Here is a 22067-nt window from a genome sequence, read left to right as displayed (position 1 = left end):
TCCCATTTCTTCCCATGGCACAGGCATGGTGCTAATTTGGGAAGAGGTGGGTGGGACCCCAAGTATTCCTTTCTTTACAATCTGCTGGCAGCATTCCATTGGGAACAACTCGCACCACGGTCTGTTCTTTCCTTGTGCCGCCCACCTCATCCATCTCACAGAAGCGTCTTACTCCACCCCAGCTCTTACACAGGGGGAGGAGTGGCAGATACTCAGGAGACTGAGACTGCAGATCTGCCTTTGGAAGCAGGCAAGTGGCCACAGGCCATCACAGCATCAGGGTCTGCTCAGGTACACCTGCAGCTGACAAGAGATGCAGGCTCTGTAGCATTGCCATACTTCAGAAATGGAGGGTTTCAGTGCAGGTGTTGTGGAGACCATGCAGATGCTCTGCAAATCATTCAGGAAACTGCTTTTTGGTGTGCTGGGATTTGGCCATCCCTTAGCCTTTTCTGCTTCCTACACAAGGTTTGCTGGCCAGGTGCAACATAAGGATATTGTGACAGATATGTGGAGACAGCACCTTGATTTAAGAGTAGCTGAGTGTTGAGCCTGGACCAGAAGAAATGGAGCTGGGGCTGAGTGCTGAGGCCATGCATCCCTGGCTGGTGGTGAAATGTGGCCCTTCCACCCTGTCATGTCCTGCAGATGTCTCCGGGAAGCTAAGGATCTGGGATACCACACAGAAGGAACATCTTCTAAAGTATGAGTATCAGCCTTTCGCTGGGAAGATCAAGGACATTGCCTGGACTGAAGACAGTAAGAGGATCGCCGTGGTCGGGGAAGGAAGGGAGAAGTGAGTCGTCCTCCTCAGCCCCTGCCCGCTCCCACCCCATTCTTGTGCTGTGGTCTGCCCCCTTGGAGGAAGAGGCTGCATTCAGTCTGTCAGCTTGGACAAGTGTGACTTAGCTCCTGAGAATGCCAGCACACCTTCTTTCTCAGTAGTGTGACTAGTTGGAGCCATTGACCCTTCAGGGCCAGTTTGTCATGTATCAGGGAGACTCCACATCACCAAGGCATAAGCACCTCTTCTCTCCACACCCTGATGTCCTAAGCCCATTACCTCCTGGAAGTCTGGACTCAGTTGTTGTGCCTGCATCCTAGGCAGAAAGGACCAGGTGGTAAAAGAGAGGTGTTACTGTATTGGGGGACCCTCTAAGCAGTTACACATGACCCCTTGAAGCTGCAGGGAGGGCTGGGCATGTTTTTTTCTTCCAGATGGGCCCATATCCTGAGATTTTCTGTTCATGACAGAGGTGAACAGATCCTCTTGGGAAGAGGCTGCCCTGATGGCCTGGTGACAGCAGGGTGGGCGCTGCAGCCCAGGTGGTCTCGTTAGCAGCAAGTGGTAACTACAACAGTTTGTTGTCATGGGTGCCAGTGCAGGCCTGCTCCTTCCACCAGGAGATGCCAACTTGCCTATTACCTGGCCTTTCTAAAGAAACTTAGGAAGTGATGAAGCCAGAACGATGCTCCCCAGTGCTGCTTCCTGTGGCACATCCACGTTGGAGGTGCTGACACTGGGCCATGCAGACAAGGACAGCTGGCCCCTTGCCTACGTGAGCTCCATCAGTCCTGGGACACCTTTGGACATGAGCTTGAAAGGCCCAAATCAGTCCTTAGGGCCACATCAGTCCCTAGCGCAGCCTGAGGTCGGCTTGCAGCACCCACCACAGACCTGGGCTGCAGCAGCTTCAGCATTGTCTTTCCCAGCGTCCTTCTGGGATTGATTTTCTCTCTCTCTCTCTCTCTCTCTCTCTCTCTCTCTCTCTCTCCCAACTTGACCTGACTGGGGAAAGGTTTGGAGCTGTCTTCTTATGGGACAGTGGCTCTTCTGTGGGTGAGATCACAGGACACAACAAAGTCATCAACAGTGTGGACATCAAGCAGAGCAGACCCTACCGACTAGCAACAGGGAGTGATGATAACTGTGCAGCATTCTTCGAGGGACCCCCATTCAAGTTCAAGTTTACAATTGGCGTAAGTGGGCTTTCTTTTCTTGGAGTGGTCTTGGGTGAGTTTTGTGGTTTGTATGTGAGACGTGGGGCCTGGATAGATGTGTTTAGATATGGATGCGGAAAGGTAACAATGAATGCTCTTAAGTGCTGTAATGTATAGGAAACAGATTCAGTCCGGAAAATATACAGAGATGGAGGTGTTCCCATCCCTGATCCTTATAATCCTAGGTCCCAGGCTGGGTACAGAGGCTCCAGCAGGGAGTGGCATGTCCCAGGATAATGTGATGTACATAATATAAGGATAGCGAAATGCCGGTGTACTTGGCTCTGTTGAGCTGGCCTTGCCAAGCCACCAGATTAACTAAAGATCTGCCTCCGGGACATCTGGGTTGGCCTCTAGGGTACCTCCCTGCAGAGCAGAGGTGCCAGAGTGGATCTGATTGAGGAGTCAAGTGCTCAACATTTTTCTGAAGAGCACTGTGGGCTTTGGGCTCGTGGTCCCTGTTCTGCAGTTGTCCCTGGCTTGGCCAAGTGACAGGCTCCTCCACTTCCTGTTCCCCATCACAGGATGGGGGTCGGTGGGGCCTTAGCTGGTAGTGCCCATGGCCTGTCACTGCTCTAGTGCTCGGGCTGGCGTTCTGGAGTGAGCATGAGTGATGGGGGCCATTGGTCAGGCTAACGCACTGGAGTGAGTGAGGGCAAGTGTTGGGGGAAGGCTCTGCAACCTGGGCAGCCCCAGCAGCCATCTTAGCTGCTCCAACTTTCCCAGTGACTCTTTCCTATATACTATGAACGAAGCAGCTGGTACTATTCTGATAATAGGAGATGGAGTGCCTGTCCAATCAGAAGGGACATGTCTTCTGTCCTTGAAGGTAGTTGAGTTTGGAGCTTCTCCAAGGTCTTCAGATTCATCATCCAGAAATGTCAGTGGTTCCAGTGTCCATACTTCACTGGGGATTAAATGAGATAATATCCTTAAAGTGGCTTGCTGAGGAGGACTGTTAATTTTAGTCTTTTAGTAACAAGTCATAAATAGGCACAGCATCCCTGGCAGGGGCAAGGACAGGACTTATGTAGTAGGCAGTTCCCATAAACAGGTCTTGGCTTAGGGTACAGATGGCTATCTAGGGATTCCGTCTTTGTAGTGAAGTAGGCTCTGTTTCATCCCTGGGGAAGCTAAGTGAGGCCTGTGTGTCCAGCAGGTGTGCTGAGCCAAGCTCTTCTTAACCTCCTGTGGCTCTCATCCTGGTCTGCTGCGGCTACCATTGGTAGGTAGTGGTGACATGGCTATTCTGGGAGCTTTGTTGAAAGATGTATCTCAAGGTCGGTGTTCTTAAGCAGGGGTGGATGCCCCGTGGGCTCTGGGTTGAGGAATGCTGAGCCAGTGAATCTCTGGGGTCTGATCTTGAGGGAGGGAAGATGATGATGTTTCTGCAGCCAGCAGAAGCAGGGCCATTTTCTAGTGATGCTGTCTGCCTTCCCCAGACCTCCACACACACTATTTAGACTCTTGGTTGAGCCGTTTGTGGGTGGTGCTCCCTTTCCTGTAGCAGGAGTGAGCCTTTCTCTTGTGCCTGTGGAGAAAGAACACAGCAGCTGAAGAGCATTTAATGGAGCCATGGGGCCAGGGCTTGCTGCTGGCAAGGAGCCTGTGCCTGCACTCCCCACCATTTTCTATATGGACTCACTGGGAGCCCAACTGGTGCACGGCCCCCCTGCCCACAGTCTCAGCTGGCCCTGTCTCTAGGTGGGCACCACCATTTATGCTGAACTCCTTGGAGCTCACAACCGTAAATCCTGACTCGAGGCCTAGAAGATGCAGAAAGGGTTGTAGACCAAAGAGCAGAGACCTAGGTGGTGCCTGGCACAGAACTGGTTGGCTCTGACCCTCCAGCTAAGTGTGCCTCTGGGCTCTCAGACCAGGAGGTCCCTACTCCAGACCCCATAGCTGTAGGGAGGGTTCATATTTCCATCTAAAGCTGTTTCCCAGGCCCAGCTGACATAAGGGAGACTTGGAGTCAGTAACTGAATATGTGTCTGACCTTGGCCAGCTGGCCAGCAGGAGTAAAGCTGCAGTTTGGGGTTAGACAGGGCTGTTTGCCCGGCTTCCCCCCTGCTGTCTTTCTTCTGACTGGGGTGGGGTAGGGCAGGAAGACTCCCTGATTTGCCCCAACTAAGGACAAGTGTGCTGACAGATGGGGAATAACAGAAAACCTATGCAAGGTGAGACTCTCTGTTAAAGATGGACTAAGCCCCACATGTGGGTTCTGGTATCGAAAGCTAGAAGTGTAGTGGTTCACAGGACTTCATTGAGCTCTTCCTAGTGAAAGGCTTTAAAAATTAAAATCTGTGAGGCCTTAGCAATTAAAATATGTGAGGGTGTTGGGTTTTTTGTTGTCATGTTTTGTTAGAGGAAAAAATTTTTTAACTGTGAAATCCAAATAGCAATTCTCTGTCACTAGAGCTTTCATTTCTAGTCCATGAATGCTGGGAACCAGGCTGCCTTCACGTCCTTCTGTCTGCAGGTCAAATGGCCTGTGCCTGCTAGAACCTTCATCCAAGTGAACAGCCCACAGGCACTCTGTCCTTGAAGTCAAACATCCAGTCTCCCATCTTCCTTCTCCCGCACAGCTCGTACCTAGGCAGAGACCCAGAGCTTGTAAGGGTGTCCAGGCTGAAGTGGATAGTGGCCCTGTAAGAGCTTTCCCAAGCACCGGGCAGGAGGCCCATAATGTGTCACTGGGACGGGGTGAGTTCAAGCTGCTGCCTCAAAAAGTAGTTGTGAGGAATTTCTGTGTGGTATGTAGTGAAACCAGCCTGTGATGTGCCAGCTTCAGAAGGAAAATAGTAGCTGACAGAAAGATAAATAGGACCTGATCTACAAAAATCATATCCAACCACCAAACTTGCTGGTCCAAGTTTGAAGATCACATCACATCATTGTTATGAGCAGGGCATAGACTTGAGCTATTCTGAAGTGAGCTCAGGTTCACCTGTAGCCAAACTTACTTACACCTTCCAGCCCTGGCTGCCACACTTGGGTGTTATCCAGGTTTGAGGGTAGAATAGGCCAAAGCACTACCTGTCTGCTCCCACTGTGGTTTTTGCATGTAGTAGGTGACCTTAGGAGAAACCCTCCAGGGTCATAGGAGATACCATGGATGAGTATGGTTTCCCTTAGGGGTTCAACCTTAGCCTTAGAAGGAGTGAGTGGGACCATCTTGCTGCTGGCCATCACTGTCGATGCCCAGTGGGCCCATGAACAAAGTGGCCGGGGTAGCAGAGATGGAGGTTTTGCATGGGATTGACAACATGGACTTCCATTCACCAAGGATGACCTGGCCACAGCTGCTGGTGAATGTCGGACCTGCCAACAGCAGAGACAAACACTGAGACCCAGTATGGCACCATTCCCCAGGGAGACTAGCCAAACAAAGCAGGTAGACTACATTGGACCACTTCTTCATGGAAAGGATAATGCTTTATCCTTACTGGAGTAGATACTTTTTCTGGTTATAGATTTGGCTTTCCTGCATGTAATGCTTCTGGCAGATCCGATGGTACTTGAGGTATCAGGAAACATCTCAAAGATCATTAATACTCTTTGGCAGGCCCCTGTAGGTGAACCACAGAGGAGACCTTTGGGATTTTGGAGCAAAGCTGTACTATTCATCTGCAGACAAGTCTCCCTTTGAGAGACCAGTGCAGATTCAGGAGGGCTTCTGCAGAAGGTCCTTAATGAGCCAACCCAGGGAGTAAGCATGGCCATGACAGTCAGGTCATCAAGGAGCCCAAGAGCACCTGAATCGCCATCAACGGAGTAGATTTGGTGGTGAAGATGAGGATGGGGAGGTGGGGATATTTAGGGGAAAGAGGATGGGGGGGTGGGGTTGGAGAGAGGGTTCTTGGGGAACTCACTGACACAGCCTATATTCAGGTTCATTGAACATTGGCTATGGGGGGCCAAGAGTAGTTCCAGGAGAATAATTGCCTTCACATAGGGATATTGGAAACAGGACCTGTGAGGTTGAATGTGACCCCTCTGGATGGCTGGGCCAGGGACCAGAAGGCTTGTCTGGCTCAATAAGTGGCAGGGTTCAGGCAGCCATGTGAGGCGGCTGAACCTCCAAACTCATGAGACACTTTCCAAACTCTCCCTCCACACTGCTGGGCCCTCTCTGTGGGAAACGCTATTCTTAGCCCTCGTTTTCTTTGGCTTACGGGCTGCTGTTGGCTGTCCCTGCCTGCACAGGGTCTATTTCAGGAGCAGACATGTCTCCTGCCCGTGTGCACTCTGGTGCCTGAGTTGCAGAAAGGAATGATGGGCTCAGGCTCTAACCGAGCTCCTGTGGGCTCCATCCCCCTTTCATTGTCTGCTTTGTCCAGCCTTCTCTTGGCCTCTTAAACCTGTGTGGTCTCCAGGGCGTTTTCCAAGAGAAGCCCACGGAGGTAGAAGCTTTGAAGCTTGGCCCCAGGCCCTGTTGGAGGTCCTGGAGCCTGGATGGTGCTTCCAGTACTGCCTCCTAGGACTGTCCTGCATCTGGCCAGGGAAGTACTGGTGACAGGGAGTTTGTTGGAGGCTGGAGTTGAGTGCTTGCCATCTGCTTTTTCCCAGTGTTCCTTTCATGACACCTTTTCACACAGGGACAGAGTGGCGCCCTTGGTCCATCCTCTGGTCTCCAGGCTTCTCTATTGGAATGGGTACTTTGGCCTCTGAGGTCTAGAGTGCCCCGATACCCCTGTCCAAATAGAGGAGTCCAGGAGTGAGCTGACACCAGCGTGGCTCTTTTGCATCCTTTCTGTGGAATAGGCAGAGCAGAGATTTGAGGAGCCGGTGTGAGGCCCTTAGGCTGGGGGTGGGATTAAGGGGGAGCAAGCTGGACACTCTGGTCTAGCTGTGGCTAGTACCTCTGGGTTATTTGACCTTGACCCAAAGAAGCTATGTATCCCACCCACAGTGATCAGTAAAGGCTTTGGCTCTGAGATCTTGCTTCCGTCATCTTTGAGCCCCACGACTAATAGATGTGGGGCACAGGCTCTTTTGTGTAGCAGGCTCCTTTGCACCTAGAGATGGATGTCAGATTGGGTGGCGGTCAGTCTGAGGAGTTAAGGCTCTGACCCACTAAGGTGGCTCTTGGCCAGAGCACGCCAGGCCTGCCAGTGTGAGCAAGTCGGTGCTGGACAAGAAACTGGAGCCTGGATTTTCACAACTGCTGCAGCTCAAGTTACCCGGCTGCTTTGGGCCTCATGCTCTGCTGTAAAGAGTTTGCCCTGTGCATGAAACAGTAACAGCTCGTGACAATGGCAGAGCTGAAGCGTATAGGGCTTATGAGATGCCCCCTGGGGAAGACTTGGACTCCATGCACTGTGGCGAGTTGTGCCTACTGAGAAACTACAGGTGGAGATAAAGGCCTCTGAAACAGGTGGAAGTATGAGAGTAACCAAAAGAGCAGAACAGCAGGCAAAAATACACAAGAAAGGAGTCTCCATAACTAGAGCGGAGGCCCTTGGTGCCATCACTGCCTCCCAAGACTGGGGACTGCCCTGGCCTGCCTTAGGCCTTGGTCTCAGATGCTTCGTCCTGATTGGAAGTCACAGCCACTGCTTGATTTCTTTTAAATGTCATTTGTTCTTCAGCAAACATCCCCAGAGCTGACTAGGCCTAACAGGAGGTGCCTCGTGTGGCTGTCTCAGAGCCCAGCAGTTTAGTACATCAGCTGTCTGAGGCCCCAGAGGGAAGAGGATGGACGCATCAGGAGGCACTTGATAAGGGAGGCAGGCCTGGCTGAAGAATAGCCTTTCACACTCAGCTATGCCATGAGGGACTGCCTGGGACTCCCTCTGAGCTCGGAATGTTCCTGTGGACTGATGAATCTTACCAGGGTTTGGGGCGGGGGTGGTTGAAGTAGAGAGCTTTTGTGAGCTCTGCCCAGTGTGTGACCGCCCTCTCTCCCGCAGGATCACAGCCGCTTTGTCAACTGTGTGCGGTTCTCTCCTGACGGGAACAGATTTGCCACAGCCAGCGCCGACGGCCAGGTAAGAACTGGGCTGGAGAAGGGGACTGTACATAGGCAGGTTCATGGTAGTGCTCCCTGTTCCCCACTTCCCAGAGCCCAACAGCCGGAGGTTTCTGATTTCATATCGGAGGTTCACGGCTCCAACTGTATAACCACAGTTGCTAGGGAGTGGTGGGCTGATGGCGCACTACACCAGCTTCTACATAACTTGTTTGTTTCTTGAAGATATTCATTTACGATGGAAAGACAGGAGAGAAAGTGTGTGCCCTTGGAGGAAGCAAGGCCCATGACGGAGGAATTTATGCTGTGAGTATGAATGTTTCCCGATTTGCTGGTTTTAATTTAGTTAGTTCTGTGTTGGTATTCAAGTCATCGTAGATTGTTTTGAAGCTAGATGAATATTAATGTAAGCAGCTAATTGAGCATGGCACACAGCTTTAAGGTCATAGTCACTGATGGGAGCAGCCAATGGCTGAGCAGGAACCCTGGGGGCTGGCCCATCCTGCCGCCTTCTTCAGTTCCCTATTCACCATTGTGAAATGGTGGCTGTAGACTGCTGCTTTGGGGCTCATGTGGCTCTGACTCCCTCTGACATGCGGCACTGTTCTGTTGAAATAGATTAGTTGGAGTCCCGATAGCACCCATTTGCTATCTGCCTCTGGAGACAAAACCTCCAAGATTTGGGATGTCAACGTGAACTCTGTGGTCAGCACATTTCCCATGGGCTCCAATGTTCTGGACCAGCAGCTGGGCTGCCTGTGGCAGAAGGACCACCTCCTTAGCATCTCCCTGTCTGGATACATCAACTATCTGGACAAGAACAACCCCAGCAAGCCCCTCCGTGTCATCAAGGTGAGCCTTGTTCTAGGCATGATGTGGATAGGAAGCAAAGTCCTGTGGTCTGCTGTGAAAGGGGGAAACAGGGATGGATGGCCAAGGGAAGCAGAGATGCCAGGCTTCCTTGGCCCTGTGAGTTTCCGCAGAAGTCAGGTTGATACTTTTGGACACGAGTCGCCCCCTGGAAGCACTGTGAGCAGTGCACAGTTGGGGTCTGCGTTGTTCTCTGCTGCTGCTGCTGCTGAAAGTCACATTTCCTGAGGAGCTTGGCTTTCTGTTAGGATTTGCACTGTGCCTCACGACTGCAAGACAAGACCAGCAACATTCTGAGTGTTAGGGCAGGATATAGACCAGGTGGGGTGAGATGGGAGACCGAGTGAATAAATGAGGAAGGGGGTTCAGCTAGGAATCGGGGGAAGGGACCTTGATTCTGGATCGTGGTGTAGTTTAAAAACGGGCATAAGTGTGAAAGAGACCCTAGGGTTCACAGGAATAGAGGACAGAAGCAAACGAAGTTGGATGAGCTGTCAAGGCCCCCAAGGCCACCCTGGACGGAACATAACTTGAGGTTCTGCCTCCATCTGCCTTTGCCACTTCGGCCTCTCAGGAGACCTGTAGCCCAGGATCACCTTTGCCCTGTCTTCTGCAAGACCCCCAGGCCCCTAATGACTGCCATGATTTTTAAGGGAGGTTTTCCACAGCCAGGTTTCCTTAGTTAGAGTTACTGTTGCTATGATGAAACACCATGACCAAGAGCAAGTTGGGGAGGAAAGCGTTTATTTATTTAAATGGCTTACACTTCCACATCTCTGTCCATCATCAAAAGAAGTCAGGACAGGAACTCACACAGGGCAGGAACCTGGAGGCAGGAGCTACAAAAGGCCATGGAGGGACTTTTCTCAGCTTGCTTTGTTGTAGAACACAAGACTACCAGTCCAGGGATAATACCACCTAAAATGGTCTGGACCATCCTTCCATCAATCACTAACTTAAGAAAATGCCCTACAGGATGGCCTGTAGTCCAATCTTAGAGGCATTTCCTTAATTGAAGTTCTCTCTTCTCAGATGACTTCAGTTTGTATCAAGTTGACATAAAACTATCCAGCATACAGTTTCCATGCCTAAACTCCCCACTGGGAGTTTATTGGTTGCTGATAATTTCCAAAGTTTACATTTTAAACTGTTCCAGTAAAGACCCCGGCCCAGCTCTTCTCTCACCAATGCAGCCTGCTTATTCGAAGGGCCCAAATATACAGGGTCACAGTTCCCACTCTGTAGGTGAGATTGTACTCCAGCCCCATTGAGTGATTTCTCAGAACAAGGTAGCTTGCTGCTGGCCCTGAGGACAGGATTGGGAGCCCCTCTATCTATTGTTGGGTCCCAGACCAGGGTTGGATGTGTGACAGAGCATGGGAAGGGTGTATGGGAAGCCGAAGCTGCCCAGGGACAGACACTTCTGTGCTGGGGCTCCAGTTTCAGTGGTGAGAAATTGTGTAGACTTAAGTTCGCAGAGAAACCTACATCTCATCCTCTTGGTACAGCTGTACGGATCGTGCCAGGTGGAAGCTGCCACTCTCAGGCTACAGAGGGCATGACCTGTACCAGTGAACCAGAAGTTTGCGATTGGAATGTGATTCTATTCCTGGCTACTTGGCCATCTTACCTGGGAGTTTTATAGCAAACGGCTTCCTGGCTGCCCAGAGGGACCAGTCTGGGTCTATGGAGCTGGCCTTTGGGGTGCTTTCTCTAGCCTGTCTCTCAAGCTTGAGGGTGTGTGAGAATCACCTAAGAATATTAGCTTGTTAAACAACCCTGCCTTAGAGAGGACTAGATACTATGTCGAGGGCTGCAATCTTAAATCTCTCAGGCAAGGCTGTTGCCAGAGTCAACCAGGAAGCACACAGGTCCCCTGGAATCTTGCTGAACTTCAGTTTTTATACAGTAGGCCAGGCAGTCTGCTGGGCTCCTGTGAGGCCCGTGCTACATTGAACAGAACACAACCTGGGCTCATAGCTCTTCAGGGGTTGCACAATGCATTCCACCAAGGACTGTCACTGTTGGAGGGTAAATGCCATACTGTGGCAACAAAGGAGACCCACAGGATCCCTGAGACAGGATGTAAGGAGGAAACCCCAAGCATGAAGCAGACGGGAAGCCATCAAGTGTTGCTGGAAAATAGCAGAGACTAGTGGGACCAGGGAAAGGATTAGTTTAGAGCGTACTTGAGAAGTACTATCTGAGCCAGTTACAGAGAAGGTGAGAGGCACTTTCTAGATAGTCCTGTGTACACAAGGAGTACTAGGAAAAATCAGTACTGAGGAGGGCCTGAGCCAAAGTGGTCACCCCTCGAGCTCCAGAACCTCCAGTATATAATCCTGTCCTGGCTGCCTCACTCTCTCTGAGAGACCCAGCTGATGTTCTCATGGGTGGCAGCAGGTGGCTTAGGTCCCTGAGGGCTAGGCTTTGGTGTAGACCTTGTCCATAGCCCAGGTAGGTTTTAGTTAGGTATTGAGGGAGGCAGCATATTCTGGTTTGTCTGATCAGCTGACTGGAAGATGGATGGCTGACTGTGGCTCATGACTTCTTTGTGGGCAATGTGTCTGCTGGGGTTCCAGCACAGCTCAGCTGATGATTGGCAGGGTAGGATGTGCTACCTCGGCTCACCCTGTCCTGTTGTCTCCCTCTCAGGGTCACAGCAAATCCATCCAGTGTCTGACAGTACATAAAAATGGTGGCAAGTCCTACATCTATTCCGGGAGCCACGATGGACATATCAATATCCTTTGACTGGGGAGCTGGCACAGACTCTGGCAGGAGAGAGGACTTTTCTGTTCCCATGGTGCTGGAGGCCAGGCCAGCCAGATGGCACCAGCCCAGCTGTACTCACTAAACAGGTTGACCTCTGGTACCTCTGTCTGCGCCTGGTACCTTGACTTCTCCAGGCCTTCGGCAGAAGGAGGCCTGGGCCCAGCTTGCTGCTCAACCTAGCGTGGTGCTTGAGGTCTCTGCACTTGAACTCTTTTTTCTGTAATAATGGCGCCTTGCTGTGTCCAGGTCAATCACTGGCGATGAAATCATTGAATTTTAGGATTCAGGACTTAGACCCTTCAGCAGAGGCACTTTGTTTTAAACGTGAAGAGAGTGGAACCCAGAAAGGCAAGGTACCTTTCCTAAAACTACATGAGCTGTCAAGAATGGAGCTGGGGCCCAAACTCAGCGGGAGTGGGTTCTCCATGCCCTTGCCTCAGGAACTTCGGCTTTTTTAGGAGGTGTGGAACCATTAGAGGCATGTCTGCCATGCTCGTGCTCTGTCGCCTGCTGTGTGCGCTCGCTCCAAGGCGTCCTCTGCACGATGGCCTCTCATCCACATGCTGCCGCCTTCCCAGGGAAGGTTATCTCAGTGCCGTACAGCATGCCTCCCAAACCTACTTTGTCTCAGGTTTTCACAAGACCCGGGAAGATCTCCCGTCCTGGGAAGGGCGAATAACCCACCCTCTGCTACTAGGCGAGGAAAAGTGATGACCAAGCAGCTCCTAGGGCTAATGTGTCCTGAAGTTGTAACCAGGGTCATCGGCACCGCCTGTGTCCCTTACCCACTCCCTGTACTCACACTTGAACTGGGTCCTACAGAGCTCATGTCTGGATTTCTGTCCCTACAGCTCATGTATGCCGAGTCTCCCACAGAGTGGTGACGTTCACTTGAACTGAGAGCTTCTTGTGTTATGCACTTTTAACCACTCCCTCTATCTAATCCCTGAACACCCCGGGCTCAGTATCCACACATCACCCCTGGAAGGAGGGCCTCATCTACCCTCAGGCTGGTACCCAGTAGCGCCTAGGCAATAGTTACGTGAACATTGGAGCATAGCCAGCTTACCTGGGGATAGTCAGAGTTCAGCTCCTGATTCAGGAAAGACAAAATGAGCATTTGGCTCATATGCAGAGTCCCAGTGGACTTTTTTTTCTCTCCTTGTTCTTGTTTCCAGATTATTTATAGAGATACCTGCCTTGTCAGTGGGACCCAAGTCTAAACCTGAAATCATTTGTGTACCCTACAGTCCAGAGGTTATAATGCTATATAGAGAGTGTTTATTGTGTGCCTGTGTTCTGACTACAAGTAGCACATGCCATGGAACTTCCTGGATTACCATACATTGTATCAGCACCCAGAGAGATAGATTTTGGACTTAGACATCAGGTGTGTCAGCTGTCTTGGCCATCAGAGCCAAGTCTGCCTGTGTCCGGCACACCGGCTTTACATGCATTCTTAAAGGAGGCTGTGCTATTTATTGCATTGGTCCTTTGGCTAGTAGCCAGGCTGCCTCACACTGCCTTAGCTCTCTGAAATTCCAAGCTTGGCCATCCGTGAGAATGCCTCCTGTCTTTCCTGCGGAATCTTCTGCCTGCGTGAAGGGCAGCCAGGCCTTTCCAGAGCAGTAGTCGCCACCCTCCCGAGGCCTGGTTTCTCCTTAATCACACTCCACATTACTGGGATTCGGAGACGGGAGAGAATGACGCCTTCTCCGGGAAAGGCCACACAAATCAGGTGTCCAGGATGACGGTGGATGAGGCTGGGCAGTTGGTCAGCTGCAGCATGGACGACACTGTGCGCTACACCAACCTAACGCTGAGGGACTACAGGTAGGTTCTGCCCAAGGAAGCCAACTCTGGCTCGAGAGAGGCCCAGAATGGGCCCCAGTGCCTGTAAGGTTCCAGGTCAGGTGGTTCCTGTCTGCCCTTTGTTTCTGAACATCATTCAGGTACCAAGCCCGGGGTGCTGAGCGGCAGGGCCCTGGTAACCAGGCTCACAGATGTGACCAGCTGTAGCCCCTACCCCAAAGCAGCCGGCAGCCCATGCGTCATTCACTTGTCTGCTCTGCTTTGTGTCTTTCTGCCCGTGGAGGTAGTGACAGTAGAGTTTGGGCTATTGAAAAGGTCAAGTGACGCTCGCAGACTCATGGTGTGCCGGGTGTGAGGGGCCACCTCCTGTTGAGGGGATAAGTGGACACTGAATCAGAGGTGTCCATCCACAGCAATGAGAGGTGAGAGCAGGCAAGGGGGCGAGATGGGCTGCTCCAAGTTGTTGGCTCAGAAGCAGACCCACTGACCTTAGCAAGACCTCTCTACCCCCCCCCCAACCCCCCTGCCCTGTAGAGCACATCCTGGTAGACTCACATCTTGCTGGAATGTGTCTGACAAGGAGAGGGATGGGGTGGGTGGGGGTTCATCTTTACAAGGTCCCCTACCCCGGATATGTGCCTGGCTGGTAGCAAACCTGCCAATGTGTGCTGTGTTCCGACCAGTGGCCACTGGGCGTCTGAGAATGAAGGCACCCCAGAACCCAGGGCTCTCAGCTGTCAGCTTCCCTGTTGTCTTGACATGACTCATGAAAGTCCTGTTGGCAGCCCATGGCTGCCAGGACTCAGGCACTCTAGAGGCCAACCATGGCTTGGATCAGTTCTGTGGAAGCTTGCTGGTTACTGTTTTCAAGAAAGATATGGCTATAAGTTATTCCAGATGAGTTTTGATAGCATTTGTCTAATAGAAGAGGGAACTGGGATCCTCATTAAAGGTATTAGAGTTCTAGCAGCTATGACCCATAGAAGGAGCAGAACTCAGTTCTGTATGTACCTAGAAAATGCCAGTCGTGGGCCTGCTGGTGGTGAGGGGCTAACATGTCTGCATTTAGCACAGCGAGCGTCTGCACAGCTTCCTCTAACCCGCGCTTGGCGCTGTCTCCATTTCCCCACTCTGCTCTCCCTTCGTGATAAAAAGACCCCCGTGCCCGATTTTGTCACCTCAGACTTTAGCAAGTTGACCTTAAGGAGCGATTACAGTAAGATTTTCTTCTTCCCATAGTTAAGTGGTGCAGGGTTTGCGGGGTGTGTATTGAGAGCACGCTGAGCCACCTGAACGTGGAAGTAACTGCCCTCCCCCTCCCCTCCCCTCCCCCTCCCCCACAGTGGACAAGGCGTTGTGAAACTGGATGTTCAACCAAAGTGTGTAGCTGTTGGCCCTGGGGGATATACCGTGGTCGTGTGCATCGGACAGGTATGGTTGGCTATATTTTGACCAGAAGTAGTGGGATATGAGATGTGTAACTACTGTTTAGTTTCTGAATGTCATCCATGTCCCATGTTCCGGTTTCCTTTTCTGATGCTTGGGGAGGAGAGGGTTTAGTTGACTTTTAATCTGGATCACAGTCCACCATTGAGGACCAGCAGAACAGGAACTCTGCTCGGCTAGCTTTCTTACCTATCCCGGGACTGCCTGCCCGGATGGTACCTCGCACAATGAACTGGGCTCCCCTGGTGTCAATTAGTAGTCCAGACAGAGCCCACAGAACTGTCTGATTAAAGCAGCTCTTCAGCTGAGGGTCCCTCTTGCAGGTGACTCGAGGTTGTGTCAGGTTGACAGGTTCCTGTAGCCAGTGTTCTGTGCTGCAGGCTCACTTGTCTTGTCTCTGCGTGAACTCACTGTGCTGCTAATTAGGGCCTAACTGTTAGGCCGAGCACTGCCCCCTAAATTGAGACACAGGAAGAGGGCGGAGCTGGTCTCTTAAGCATCAGACCAGACTGGAGAGCCATGCATGGGTCCATGAGGCCTGCAGCACTCAGCATATGGTTTTGTCATCGTCCTTCAGATCTGTGCCCTCCCCTGGAGAAGCTCCCGCTCTGAGCGCACAGGGTGATCATGAAGATGCACGTGTCATACTCCTCCTTGTCTAGCTTAGCCACTGAGGAACACTGCCACACGAGGCTAAGGTGGATCCCAGGCCATGGTAGGGGCTAACGCTCTGCAGTCCCTGCATAGCTTTTCCTCTGACTGTCTAGAACAGAGCCCTTGGCTCATATCTGTGCCTGACCTACTTTGTGCAGGATTCTGCTTCACAACATGCCATCTCTGCAAACCCAGGCATCCCATCATGTGGTCAGAACCAGCAACTGACTAGGGGTTCCTGTTGGCTTGAGTGGCAGACCCTGCTGAAGAAAGGGCCGTTCAGGATCTCCCACCCTTCCCTGGTCTGTGAAGCTGATTGCTAAAGGGAGAGTGAATTCTGTGTCCCAGATAATCAGATGTCGCTGCCAAATAATTACTGCCACTCAGTCTGGGCCGCCACAAGGCACAAAAAGGGATGTGCTGCACGGGGTGCCTTGGCAGCTGCTTCTCGATGACAGGTCTGTCAGCCTTGTATCCGCACCTGGCCTTGGTGAACAATGCGTGAGGACTTAGGGCCTTTTCTGTGGCAAGGCCTTAGACAAGCACCTCCTTGTCCCAGGCCCCAGTTACTTCATCTGAGGTTATAGTGGCCATAAACTTACCCTGTCCTTGAGGCTGATCAGAAGAATTACCCAAGGTGGGTGAAAGCAAGGATTCCGACTACCTGCCATTCAGAAGGTGGCGGCCAATTCCTCCAGAGTGTTAGCAGATGAGAGCACCATCTCCCAGTAGGAAGGCTTTTCTCTTGTGTGCATGTGTGTACACCATAGTATCTGCTGGTTGTTGAGGACAAGCCGAGGTCCGTGTGTGATCATGACCCCTGACCAACAGGTACTTTAGTCAGGATCAGGCTGCCACATACCTCCAGAGTCCTGACGGCAGACACATGGAGGTGTCTGCTACTCAGACAGGCATGGCTGGCCCCAGCATGGCTGAGTGTGGTGTAGCTTTCTCCACACAGCCTTCCGCCTTTCTTAGGGTAGGACTTGAGGGTTCTCTCAGAGGGGTACATTTGCAGACCCCCTGCCACACACCCACCCACACCCACTGTGCTCTGCCTGCCCAGCTTCTCCTCCTTCCTGCCTCTGGGGTTACCAGTTGTTCCCACAGAGCTCCACTGCTGCCCTGAAGGACTGGGCAGACACTCAGTGCCGAGTGTCCAGCAGCATTTGTCATGGATAACACACCATCCTCCAAGCTGAACAGAAACCTGCACGGCGCAGGCATTAGCTGTTCCTTATGACCTAGGACCTAGTGGTTCACTCCTCAGACTCAGGCCACTGCCCCTGATGACTGAGCCCTTTGCCCTTCAGAGATCAGCACTTCACATGCTTCAGTCACTAAATGTTTTCTCAAGTTCTGCCTGCACCTACCACTAACATGGTCCTTATGGTGAGAAAGGAAGTGCCTGCATCCAAAGATTGAGACTGACCCAGGGTGTGGCTTAAAGCCCAGAGCCACTTCACCAGAACTCACCTGTCCTGCTGATGAGCAGTGTCTTAAGGGACCACTGACCTGACCACATCTTCCGTGTCACAGATTGTCCTCCTGAAGGACCAGAAGAAGTGCTTCAGCATCGACAGCCCTGGCTATGAGCCCGAAGTTGTGGCCGTGCACCCCGGTGGGGACACAGTGGCTGTTGGGGGCTCGGTAAGGCTCTTTTCTTCTCTACCCTGTGACCTCGGTTATCTGAGCAGTTTGGGTCATGGAGAAGGCCAAGGTCTTCAGTCTACACTGGAATCCTGAAGAAGTAGGCTCTAATGCCAGTGAGAGCAAGCTTCCTTCTTCCATGTCCCTTAGATAGGCGGCCAGCAGCTGTAGCCCAGATTAAAGGTGCATCTTCCTAACGCAAAAAATCCGGATTAAAAGTGGGTCTTCCCACTTCAAATGCTTTAATTAAGGGGAGAAACAAGAAACCTCACAGATGTACCTAGCCTCTTGGATTTTAGTTCATTCCAGATGTAGTCAAGTTAACAACCAAGAATAGCTATCACACAAAGTGTGCCTGGCACATGGTGGCAGGAAGCTTGCCGGAGACAGGTGTATGCAGCTTGCCTGGCGCAGCTGGTACCCCCAGAGGCTGGGAAGCTGTCTGCAGTTTTCTCCAGGGTGACCTTTCAGGGAACCACGAACACTATTTATGGGGCCTCCTTGGCAGCCAGCCAACACACAGAAATGAGACTAGGGAGGCCTGGGGTCCAGTCATTTCTGCCCAGGAGAGGAGGAAGCTGAGGTGAATACTGAAGGGAGTATGTGAAGAGGAACCAGCCGTTTCTTGGCGGACAGGGCCCGGGCACATACTCGTGCCTACTGATCCCATGGCAGAGCTCTTTGCTGAAACCCTGACCTTCCCTATGACAGAGGCACGTGGTTTGTATGATAAGGAGTGACTGCTTCCTGTCCCTGCCTACAGGATGGCAATGTGCGTGTATACTCCATCCTGGGCACCACACTGAAGGATGAAGGCAAGCTCCTAGAAGCCAAGGGGCCAGTGACAGACTTGGCCTACTCCCATGATGGTGCCTTCCTGGCCGTGTGTGATGCCAGCAAGGTGGTCACGGTGTTCAGTGTGGCTGATGGCTACTCGGTGAGTAGGGTGCAGACCCCTATACTAGAGGGTGCAGGGGAGTACCTTAGCCAGATGCCCTTGGCCTTGTCTTCATCTCCATGAGTGGCAGGCACCTGGTAGAGCTCTTGGGAACATCCTGCTCGTGATCAGGGACTAGGGCTTCTTCCTGTTACTGTGAGGGCTGGCTGGGAGGACACAGGGTGCTCTGACCTGTACTCTGATCTTACGCCTCTATTTTCTTTCTGTACTAGGAGAACAATGTTTTTTATGGACACCATGCAAAAATTGTGTGCCTGGCCTGGTCACCAGACAATGAACACTTTGCCTCTGGTGGCATGGACATGATGGTGTATGTGTGGACACTGAGTGACCCAGAGACCAAAGTCAAGATCCAAGGTAACTCACCCCTGAGCCTCAGCCTGTCTGTTCCCTGACCGTGCTTCCTAGGGTCAAGTGACCCAGGGTCTGTGCTTTAAGAAGTGACCCAATGGAGATGTGGCTCCGTCCTTCCTCCAGCACACACCAGGCACTCTGCTGGCCTGTGCAGGGGGTCCTGAGACACTCACTACAGTAGGAATCCTTGCTTTGAGGACTATGTGAGGAAAGGCTTTCGGCATCTTTTCTCCCCACCCTGCTCCTGTGCCTTAACCCACAGCCGAGTTAGCTTACTCTCACCATAGTGAGCTCAGTAGAAGCCATGAGAACCATGCTTTCACAAGGAGACATATTTTTGAATCTTTATTCTGATTATCCATCATGGTGTCACACTGCTCCTGCTGGTAGGTCCAGAGTCACACATGGCTGGTGGTCCTGGGTGACCATTTTTATCTTGTCCCCTTGGTCTCCCTGCTCATAGGAGGCAGCCTTCTTCTGTGTTTAGGGGAATGGGCATCCTAGCCCAGCTTACAGCTGTCCTGAGACAACCCCAGCAGCCGCGAGCTAGGGAGACCCACTCCCTGCCATGTCAGTGTTCGTAGAGAGCAGAGCAGGGGGGACCCTGGAGCAGGGGGGACCCTGGAGCAGCTCCCAAGAAGCCGTTTATTTTGTAAGGAAACCTGGAAATTTCACAGGGAAATGGATCAGTAAGGAACTGTGTCAGCGCTAGTGCTGAGAATGGAGCTGGCATCGGTCTGTCTGCTGTGGTCACAGATCCTGCACACAAGCTGCTCACAGCTGGCCTTGCCATGGAGAGTGCTGCAGCTTAGGGAGTGCTCAGGCCCAGGATGGCCTGACCTTCTGAGCCCGGGGGGTGGGGGGGGAGTTATTGATTCAGGCTGGGAGCCACCTGGGCCTAGGAACTGGGAATCCTGTTGGAGGACTCTCTTCCTGGAACTTCGAGGTCCCTGGGGCTTTATGAGAAGTTTGGGCTGAAGGAACCACAAAGGTCCGGGAAAGGTCCGGGATCTCAGGGCTGGAGGCAAGAATGATGGAGGTGAGATGGCAGCTGGAGTCCCATCACTTCAGTATGACTTCTGGAGGGGACACCAGACAGTTCCTCAGCCCTCTTTCTTGTTGTCCATACCCGGCGCCTTCTACTTTAGTGCCACATAGGACACTAGTTACAGGAGCTCCTCAACATCCAAAGACCTTGAGTCCTTTGTTCAAATGGCATAGCACCATTTGCATGTAAGCTGACACATGGGTACACTTCAAACCACTGTTAGTTGGCAAAACAGTGTACATGCCACATCAGTGCTTGTCCTGCGGTGGTGTTCCAAGTAACTGATTTGTCTGTTGAGCACAGCCAGAACCATTGTGGAACTGACTCTTTTCCCTGCTTGATTGGTTGCGTCTGTAAAAGTCGATCCTGTGGACCCACATGTGTGTCTGTTCTGTCTTGTCTGACTGTTGATATCTCTGTGAAAAGGGAAGATCATTAAGTGTTAGGACTTAAAGAGGAGCCACATGGCGTGGGTGGTGAGAAGCCGGGAGTTACTGTTGGTTCGTCTGGAATTGGTACAGGGCTGACCTCTCCTGGTCCCGCCTCTGTCCTCACAAACTTGTCCTTGTGAAAATGAAACTGCCACTGTGGTAGTTTCTGGGTCTCACAGATGACTCTAGTCCCTGCCTCTCTCTTCGTCAAATATAGGGAGAGGCAGAGTGGGTCCATCTCCTCAAATGCACTCTCTTTCCCAGATGCTCACCGGCTGCACCATGTCAGCAGCTTGGCCTGGCTGGACGAGCACACACTCGTCACCACCTCCCATGACGCCTCTGTGAAGGAGTGGACAATCACCTACTGAGGACGCCGCTCACCCCACGGACTGAATCAGGGACTAGATCTTTAACTGCCTCGGAGCACCCTTCTCTTAACTATTTCTGTAACGCTCCCTTTCCCACTTGCCCCGGGAGTGAGCAGGGCCTACGAATACCCTCCTCTCTGCAGGGTGTCCATGTCTGTAAGCGTCCTTCTGAAAGCTTTAGACAGTAACAGTTTGCACATGAGAAATAAAGCAAGCACTTACAACAGCATGTGGAGCGTACCTAAAAACTTACAGCCCACCAGACCGTGAGAGCGTGGAACATTCCAGAGGCAGCAGCCTCCAAAGCACAGACCCAGCCCCTGTGGCTCTTGCCACTTATCAGGAAGCTGGGTAGGGAGCAGGCCATGGCTCCCCTTTCCCATGCAGGATGCAGCTGCACTGGAGAGGAGGAGATGCTCTGCAGACCCCTGTGTCAGCATTCTGTGTAGAGCAGGTGGCTGCTCCTTGGTGTAAGTCACCTTACATGGCTGTCTCCCTGGAGCCATCCCCAAATCCCACGGGGACATGTGAACCTTGATCTCATTGTCAGATTTTGTGCTTGATTTTAAGAATGGAATCATGGGTTTTTTTTTTTTTTTTTGGTTGTTTTTTTTTTTTGTTTTTTTTTTTTTTTTTTAATGTATCTTGACTGTTGTCTGTCTTGTTCCTGAGCTGGCTTGCTGAGAGTACTATGTCTAGGCGAGTAGAGAACCCTTCTTAGCCAGACTGAGGTGTCCTGGTCACATCACCATGCTTCAATGTTTTCCTGTCTACCCCCCACCCTCTGGCCCCAAGAGCAGAGATTAAGGACAAGATGATGTCACTGTAACTTGTCATGTTTTTACCTTTTTTTTTTTCTTTTTCAGTGCAGAAATTAAAGTAAGTATAAAGCACCGTGATTGGCAGTTTCTTTGCGTGTGTCGGAATCACTGGTAAATGTTGGCTGAGAACAATCCCTCCCCTTGCACTTGTGAAAACACTTTGAGCGCTTTAAGAGATTAGACTGAGAAATAATTAAATATCTTTTCTCTTGATTGTGGATCACTGGCTCTGTGTGGTGGTGCATGTGGGAGGGAGGGGGGCTTTGGACGACCCACCAGCCACCCCCATTGTGGCCATCACATGAGATGGCCAGAGAAACCAGGACTCTTTTTCTGGTTCCCATCCCTGCTTCCAGACCCCAGTGGCCTGGCCCAACCCCTTGGGGCCCAGCTTTCATTTGTAAACTGAGTATTGGGCCTGATGCATCTAGATGCTACCTCCCCCTCCTATCTGTAACCAGCCTTAATACCTCAAGCCCGGAACTAGATCTGGGTGTTTGAGAAAATTCCTAGTACAGCCAAAACAACTCAAAGCAAAAGGCTTTGCTCTTGGGTGCAGGTTTGTAGTCCCCATAAAAACATTGTTATTGCTCTTGCTTTTCAAGTGTAAAAGGACACCAGAAATCAAGAAAATTAAATTACATTATCTGAAATGCAAACCATCACACAACAAGGTCAGAAACAAGTTTGGCAATGAGTCCAGATGCTCTCCTGTCAAGGAGTCAGTGGATGAGAGTGGGCAGCACCTGAGGGATGGTGACCTGTCTGGTTCTTAAACCACGTGAGGTTAGAGGGACATCAGAGGTGAGAAGTTTGACAAAAGGAACCATTGCTTCAGAGTAGAAAGCTCCAAGGGAGATTTCAATGAAAAGTGGGTTTGGTTTTGTGATTTTTAAATACAA

General features: G+C 51.6%; 1 protein-coding gene across 1 annotated transcript in view; it reads left to right on the top strand.

Annotated features, from left to right (window-relative positions):
- The window catches only part of Wdr1 (WD repeat domain 1), a 35429-nt gene extending 14191 nt beyond the window's left edge, over window positions 1-21238 (top strand). The window contains exons 4-15 of the mRNA XM_028882373.2: window positions 649-796; window positions 1800-1980; window positions 7917-7994; window positions 8201-8281; window positions 8594-8827; window positions 11501-11588; window positions 13297-13453; window positions 14776-14863; window positions 17072-17182; window positions 17946-18119; window positions 18353-18497; window positions 20238-21238. Coding sequence (XP_028738206.1) covers window positions 649-796; window positions 1800-1980; window positions 7917-7994; window positions 8201-8281; window positions 8594-8827; window positions 11501-11588; window positions 13297-13453; window positions 14776-14863; window positions 17072-17182; window positions 17946-18119; window positions 18353-18497; window positions 20238-20344 — 1592 coding nt within the window. The 3' untranslated portion in view covers window positions 20345-21238. The remainder of the gene's footprint in view (window positions 1-648; window positions 797-1799; window positions 1981-7916; window positions 7995-8200; window positions 8282-8593; window positions 8828-11500; window positions 11589-13296; window positions 13454-14775; window positions 14864-17071; window positions 17183-17945; window positions 18120-18352; window positions 18498-20237) is intronic.
- Window positions 21239-22067: the final 829 nt, after the last annotated feature.

This window comes from Peromyscus leucopus, chromosome 10 (genome assembly GCF_004664715.2).
Source record: "Peromyscus leucopus breed LL Stock chromosome 10, UCI_PerLeu_2.1, whole genome shotgun sequence".
In the NCBI taxonomy this organism is placed as follows: Eukaryota; Metazoa; Chordata; class Mammalia; order Rodentia; family Cricetidae; genus Peromyscus; species Peromyscus leucopus.
This window is presented reverse-complemented; position numbering and strand designations above follow the sequence as displayed.